The sequence below is a fragment of the Gavialis gangeticus genome, unplaced genomic scaffold, assembly GCF_001723915.1.
Source record: "Gavialis gangeticus isolate Ggan-Ray unplaced genomic scaffold, GavGan_comp1, whole genome shotgun sequence".
In the NCBI taxonomy this organism is placed as follows: domain Eukaryota; kingdom Metazoa; phylum Chordata; order Crocodylia; family Gavialidae; genus Gavialis; species Gavialis gangeticus.
Genome location: NW_017728994.1, coordinates 46160668 through 46168196, shown reverse-complemented (window position 1 = coordinate 46168196; position 7529 = coordinate 46160668). Strand labels below are relative to the sequence as shown.

Here is a 7529-nt window from a genome sequence, read left to right as displayed (position 1 = left end):
GCCCTTGCCCCACTGCACCTCTTGCTGGGCTCCGAGCACACCCTGCACTACTGCAATACCCCCCCCCCTTCCCTCCTCTCCAGTTCCCAAGACTTTGCCTCTCCCTTTCTCTGCCCAGCTCCAGCCTTTTACTTCAAGACTTCAAAGCTGGGAGGGCCTATTTGTTTGTTTGTTGATAATGCTGGGATTGCAGGCTATTCTGGTCCGCGGGGAATTTAACACCTAGTGTCAGCAAAAGCAGCAGAAAAGCTTAACTCTGGAGGCATCCCCTATCTCCTGCAGGTTAAAAATATGGCTGGGAGCAGCTATCTGGTGCCTATCAGTAAGGAATGTACATTAGCAGCTATTCAGAGATTAGCACTAATCAACACTCAGCAGAGCCCTCAATACAGCCACTGCACTTAGAGCTCCCTAGGACACGCTGCCCCCTCTGCCCTCCCACACACCAGCCCTGCAGTGAAAATAGACCCAACTCTGTCCATCAGGGAGCGCTGGACGGGCACAGCTGCATTTCAGCTGAAGAGGAGAAGTCCATCCAACTCCCCCATAGTTCAGGAGTTTCTTCTCCAGGTCAGGAGAGGCTAGCAGAGAGGAGTAGTAGCCCTGTCCTACATTTCATCTGGTAGCAGCATGGAGGGATGGTACAGCCCCCAGTATGACAGGAGGGCAGCGCTGTTACCCACTGAGGCATAGAGAGATTGCAGCTTTTCCAAGATCGTGTCAGAAACCTGCACTGGAGCCAATATCATCCTAACCACTGAGCTATACTGTCCAGGCTGGTGTGGCCAGTGACTGGGCAGTGCCCCTTCATGCTCCTCCAGTGCTAAAAGCGGAACTCTGCTCAAAGGAGCTGGAAGAAGCTGAGGCCCTGGTATATGACTAGCACTGGCACGGGACTCATTTGGTTTGTGTTTTCACTGGCAGGTCTCTCCTAACCTAAAAAAACTCCCAAACCCTAGGAGAGAGCTGGATGGACTTTTCCTTGGCACACTTCTGCAGGTGAAACACTGCTTCACCCGTCCACTGCTCCCTTATGGATGGAGTTCCCCCTACCTCTAATGAATGACGCGTTTGAGATTTCTAAGATGCTCATGGTTCCAGGATGGGCCAGTTGAAGGCACAAGCAACTAGGTTCTCCATCATGAAACATACCCTTTTAATAGCCTTTCTCCATGGTGCACCGTGACGGAAAGAGCACCAATGTATGACAGAGACTCCGGGGCAAAAAGACTTATCAGAGGGTGGAACAGTTTCTCAAGGAGAGTGGCAGGAGCTCTGTTACTCAGGACACGTGAGATGAGAGTGGTCAGAACTTTGGAGAATTATCCATGAGCACAATGGATGCAGCATGAGAAGCAAGTCAGTCCTCACCTCAGCAAGTTGGAGACACAGTGGGGTTTATACAAAAAAAGGAATCTTTTCTGTGATTTTCATGGTGAGGGAAAAAATGGGACCTCATGACTTCATTTTTCTCAGTCACATTTCTGGGTTTTCCCACCTTCGCGCAGGACCTTCTAGGATACCGCTTGTTTTACTTTCGGAATGACAAGGTAAAGAAAGATTTCTTAGGGCGAGTTCTTTTATTGGACCAACTATGTAGTTGGGATCGAGTTAGACAAGCTTTTGAATGCATGTCAAGCCTGAGAAAGAAAGTCTTGCATTTGAAAGCTTGTCTACCTTGAACTCAGCTATATAGTTGATCCAATACAAAAGATCACCCAAAGAAATCCTTGTCTCTCATAATTTTGGGACCATCACAGCTACAACATCACTCTTGCACTACCTAAGTAAGGAAGAGCAAACCAGACTTAGACCCTCCATCTTCTGTTTGAGATGTTTAAGAGACCCGTCTGAAGGGAAAAGGCTGTTCCAGTAGCATTTTAGGGACAAAGCCGGACCTCAGGTAAACTTAGGAGGAACTTCCTGACGATGCAGGCGGTCAAGCACTGGAACAGGCACCTACAGAAACTGTGGACTCTCCATTCTCGGAAGTTTTCCAGAGAAGGTTGGACAGACACGAGGCTGGGATGATTTAGGAAGGGCTGGTCCTGCCTGGAGCAGTGGGCTGGACTAGATGTGACCTCGACAGGTCCCTTCCAGCCCAACTCTCCTATGATCTCAAAGGAGAACCAGCCCCCACTGATTTTCATAGAATCATCAAATCATAGAAAATGAGGGCCAGAAGTGACCTCAGGAGGTCACATGTAGTTCAACCCCCTGCTCAAAGCAGGACTAGCCCCAACTAGATCACCCCAGCCAGGGCTTTGTCTAGCCAGGTCTTCAAAACCTCCAAGGATAGACAGTCCACCACCTTTGTGGGTAACCTGTTCCAGTGCTTTACTATCCTCCTCATAAGAAAGTTTTTCCTAACATCTAACCTAAACTTCCCTTGCTGCAACTTGAGCCCATCGCTCCTTGTCCTGTCATCTGCCCCCACTGAGGACAGTCCAACTCCATCCTCTTTGCAACCCCCCTGCAGGGAGTTGAAGGCTGCTATCAAATCCCCCCTCAGTCTTTTTCCCCTCCCCTCACCTCTCAGACCAGTGGCAAGCTTCCCCACTCACTGTGGACCTCTTCCCTGGTGAGAAAATGGCAAGAGGCTCTCCAGAGGCTGCCCCTCCAGGTGTAGTTTGTTCCACACCCGGAGGAGTGCAAGGGTGAAGGTTTAGCTCTAGTCACACATACCCCCCTGACACATACCCCATCTGCTTCATGGTCCAGTTCTTTGTGAGCAGCACCAGAATCTGCCAGCCTGAGCCCTTCTCACCTTGGCTGTCCTGTCCCGTGACCCGCTCACGATGATGCCCCCTCGGAAATCCACACAGTTCACCTCCTGCTCATGTGCCAAGAACTTGACGCTGTAGGAGCCATGCATCTCATGGAGGATGATATTGCCATCCCTGTAAAACAAGCCCCAAGCAGACAAGGGGGGCAATGAGTGCTTGGCAGGGAAGGTAAAGGGCTTGATAGCACTGCACAGGCACTGCAGTCCCTCCCACCGCACCATTTGCTCAGTAGGGCCCAGTTCTGCCCAATTCTCCCCCCATATTTCCACCCGTGGCAGCACCCGTGAACCCCTGTGACCTTCCTGTGTCTCAAGGACGGTGCTACACAGCCACTTTCACTAGTGCTTTTGAATACACTGGAATCCCAACCCACTGCTACACAAGGAGGTAGGGGAGATGCAAATCTTTCCCTGACCCCTTCTGTGAGGTGTTGCAAGGTCACTATCTGGTTGAAGCTGAGCAAGCAACTACAAATTTTGTCAAAGCCTCAGCACCATTAGTCATACTGGGGAGAAAAAATTAAAAAAGAGAACAAACGTGCAATAAGAAGGGTATGTATGTAATAAAAAAAATCTGCAAGTAAGTATGGGATGGGTGTGTTTAGGCATATAAAGATATTAAAAAATAGTAAAAACTCAATTACGTAAGTAGTCAGTAATAGTCAAAACAATATATATGCCAAGAAAAAAAGGTATAAAAGAGCTTGGAAACAAAAGGTCGTTGGACTAAAAAAACCTAAAAACCTACTGGACTATGCTAGTGGAGAGAAAATTCCTGCTTTCCAGCCTTCTCTCTCTCAACCCCCTGGTTCCCAAATCCAAGGGTGTGGGGTAACAAGATCTGCAGCAGCTCTCCAACACCGGAGCAAAACTAAATCCAGAGGTTTGATCATCGCTGCTCTCTGGAAACTCTTTCCTACCCTACTCTGCCAGAAGATGCAGACACTACAATGCATCTCTGTTGCTCCAAAATGCCCCAGCTTGGGTTTCAGACTCTGAGTGTGTCCCTGTGCACTCAGGGAAGGAGGATCCAGTACTCATGGTGCTGTAGTATTTTTGGTAGAAAAGCTGAGGATCTGATAACCAAGCTGTTTCCACCTGGATAAAACCAGTCTCCTGCTTGAACAGCTGTAGCTACCAGGCCTTGAACGCAGCCTAGGTGCACTGTCTACACAGTCACCGCTCTAGGAAGAAAGATGGATGAAGCAGAACGAAAGCCCTGAACCTGAGGTCACAGGAGCACTCAGAGATGTTTGAGACACCCCCAGGAGCTCCAACAGGTTAAACATGATGGAACAAAATTGACCTCCGGAGCAGGTTTGTACAAAGCAAGGAGGAAGTTGGGCCACCCACAACTGGCCACCCACACCGCGCCTCCACCCCAACGTACCCGCCTCCACTGACAATGTGCGAGTCGGCAAGAACAAAACGGCACACATCCTCCTGGTGGCCAGAGAAGATGGCGTGGGGGTGGCGTTGTATGCCTGCCCTGTCGGGGCGAAGCCAGTAGGCCCCAATGTCCTCCGCCTGGGACAGGTACAGACACTCGCCATCCAGCTGCATCCAGGGCATCAAGCTGCAAAACAAATAAAAAAGCACAGGTTGGACACTGAGACAGCAACATGAGTCAGCGCTGGGCAAGGGGGAAGCTGCCAGTGTCCTGCAGGTGGAGGAGCAGTGCTTAGTACAGCAGCATGCACAGGAAGCCAGGCTTCCCTCTCAGAGGCAGTGCATGCTGGGGGCGCATTTCCAGCCAGGCCTTCAGGAAGGAGACAAGTGGGGAAGCCTGAGGAAGAGCAACTAAGGGATTTAGAGGCATGGGTATGAAATACCATGCATCAGCACACGTGTGAGCAGCAGCTTTCTGCAGGGACTCTGGGCATCTGCCTACAGACAGGGTTGAACTGGATGGCCTCCAGAGGAACCTTCCAGCCCCGTGCCTCTAGGATTGTACACTGCAGCAGCAACATGTCCCAGGTGGGATGTCCCTACTCCAACCCAGAAAACACCAGGACCCACAAGCAGGGCAGGCCTGGGAGTATCCTTATTAAGTCATGCCGCCAGCATGCGGTAGTCACACCCTAAGTCAGGATGGCCAACCTGTGGCTCATAGGTTCCACATAGTGCAGCAGATTGTATGTGGCACGTGACAGCCTGGGGAGGGAACGGGCAGCACAGAGCAGCAGATAGGACACGGAGCAGAAAGCAGAGCAGCAGATTAGGTGAGGAACACAGGGCAGGGAGCAGAAAGCAGAGCAGCACATTAGGTGAGGAACACAGGGCAGGGAGCAGAAAGCAGAGCAGCAGATGGGCCAGGGAGCAGAAAGCAGAACAGCAGAGGGGGCAGGAAGCACAATGCAGGGAGCAGAAAGCACAGCAGCATACTGGGCAGGGCAAGGGGTTCCGAGTGGCACTCGAGGAGGGTGCAGGGCTAATGTGTGGCCCACCAGCCAGAACATTTGCAAGCTCCCAGCACTGGCATGATACCATCCCGAACACGAGCAGAGCTGCTCTGCAGCACTCTGGTAACAGAAGCTGAAACAGAAGAGTCCCCTGCTGAGCTCTCTGCTGCTGTTACATGGAGCTGACACTAGAACAGGCCCTAGAGATGGGAACAGGCGTGGGCAACATCAGGCACCCAAACTGCAGTGGTCACTGGCTTCAATGGTACTAACAGGCCTTCTGGGGACAGCAAGGGGAAGACCAAAGGCTGCCAAGGCCCTATAGCACATAGGCCCTGCAAGGGTCTCCAGGCCGTCTGGCTGGTGTGGATGAGCTCCAGTATCTACACAGAAGCTAAGTGGAACTGAGCTTCCCAGCAAAAGCATGGAGACTTCTGACTGGCTTTCATTGCGGGGGCTCCCATGTTGGCCTCTAGCACGTCTGACCCAAGCATCTCTGCAGCAGCAGCCTGCGTTTGGAGGTGGGCTTTGATTTCCCCTTCCTTCCTCCACTCCCACGCAGCTCCCTGAGAGCAAGTGAATCTCCAGCTTCCCTGTGCTGGCCGCCGAAGTGCTTTTCCTTCTGCTGCCATTTAGCATCTCACCTCTTCACATTGATTTGCCCAGAAGGAAAGGTAAGAATTTGAAATCTGGGCTAGGAGGCAGTGGTTTGAATTGTGGCAGCATTAGAGCCTGCACGTCCACGTGGGAAAAGCACTTCCAGCTTTTCAGGGGCATCTTGCATTTCCAGAGCCCTTCGGGCCCCTGGCAAAGTAAGAGTTTCACCAGCAGGTGCGAGGGCCACATACAGGGAGCAAATGAGCCCTGGCTGCCTTACAGCTGTCCCTGGGGTGGACCTGGTCATCTTGAACACAGCACCATGGGCCGGTGAGAGCTACAGACAGGCCCCTGCTGTAAAGGAGCCCCCCTCAAATGTCCTTGCCCGGCTGCTGCAACAGCTTCAGTTCAACAATGCGCAAGTCCCTGGCCTCACTATCTACTTTGCAAACCTGCAGCACACGGCATGGCACGCAGGGAGTTAAGCACCACAATCGCAGCTCGTCAACATGGCATGTGCACCTGGTGAATCCCTTCCTGAGCCTCCCTCCCTCCCTCCCCAGTCTGAAATATGTTAGAATTCATGGACACAGGCCAGGTGTGCGTGGGGGGTGGGAGGGATGCATGACAAGAGGCAGATAAAAGAAGAGAGCCCGGTGGAGGGACAGGAAGGAGGAGGGAAATATATGCTGGATCAGGACAGCAAGGCAGAGCGCAGGTCAGGAGCTGGGCAGCGGGGATGAGCAGAGAAGCAGAAAGGCTTGGAAAGCAAATTGTCCAAAGCTTGGGACCCCAAGTGACTGCTGCATCCACCCACGGCAGCATGGGGAATCCTAAAGGGGGACTCCCCAGGCTAGAATTGGAGCAGCTCCTTGCAGAGAGCTGACACCTGGCATCTGGGTTAGATACCAAACTGGCAGTACCCCACCCCAGCTGGCCAGGAGCAGCAGAGACGGGGACAACCGGTCAGCTTCACTGGCCAGGCCCTACAGATCCATGGGACAGCTGGTGTCAGGGTCCAGCAGCAACCCCACTACCCCCCACCCGCAGGCGCAGGAAAGAGGGGGGAGAAAGGGGCCACTTGCTTGCGTTTCCATTTCAGCAGCGTCTCCCTGCGACAGCGGCCGTGCTTCCAGTTCTGAGAGACCTTCACCCGTTCCTTCACGGGAATACCAGGTGCTCTGCAGACAGAAGAACAGAGATGGAGTGAGCCACGACCATCAGCCTGGCACGTGTTACATGAACTGGTGATGCTGAACTATGCAACTGCAGAGAACAGGCCGAAGCTCTGCTGGCTGGGAGCTACAGACTGATGCGCTGTGGCTGGCAGGGAAGGACTGAAGGGGTGACAGCCCCATTACCTCCTATGCAGTGGTAGGAGGCTGCGCAAGGCTGGGCAAGGACTTGCCTAGCTACAAGGGTGTTCCTCAGCAGCCTGTGGGCACACGCACTTAATCCTGACTAAGCTTGCTGCTCCTCCAGAGCTGAAAACCTTACTCTAAGTGAGGCCCAGATTACAAGGGGCTCTGCAGGAGCTGCTACCACACAGGAAAGATCTGGGGGTCACTGTGGACAGGTAACTAAAAACATCAGCTCAGGGCTCAGCAGCCATCACAAAGGCAAACAACATAGTTTCATAGCTTCTAGGGTCGGAAGGGACCTGAGCAGATCATCGAGTCTGACCCCCTGCCATGGCAGGAAAGAGTACTGGGGTCAAACGACCCCAGCAAGGTGTTCATCTAACC

The 7529-nt window shown here is 52.6% G+C and overlaps 1 protein-coding gene across 1 annotated transcript in view; it reads right to left on the bottom strand.

Annotated features, from left to right (window-relative positions):
- FBXW4 (F-box and WD repeat domain containing 4) overlaps nt 1-7529 on the bottom strand; it is a 66550-nt gene that overhangs the window by 58273 nt on the left and 748 nt on the right. Inside the window, exons 2-4 of the mRNA XM_019502143.1 lie at nt 6870-6965; nt 4176-4361; nt 2768-2900 (exon numbers count right to left, since the gene is read on the bottom strand). Of these exons, the coding sequence (XP_019357688.1) occupies nt 2768-2900; nt 4176-4361; nt 6870-6965 (415 nt within the window). The remainder of the gene's footprint in view (nt 1-2767; nt 2901-4175; nt 4362-6869; nt 6966-7529) is intronic.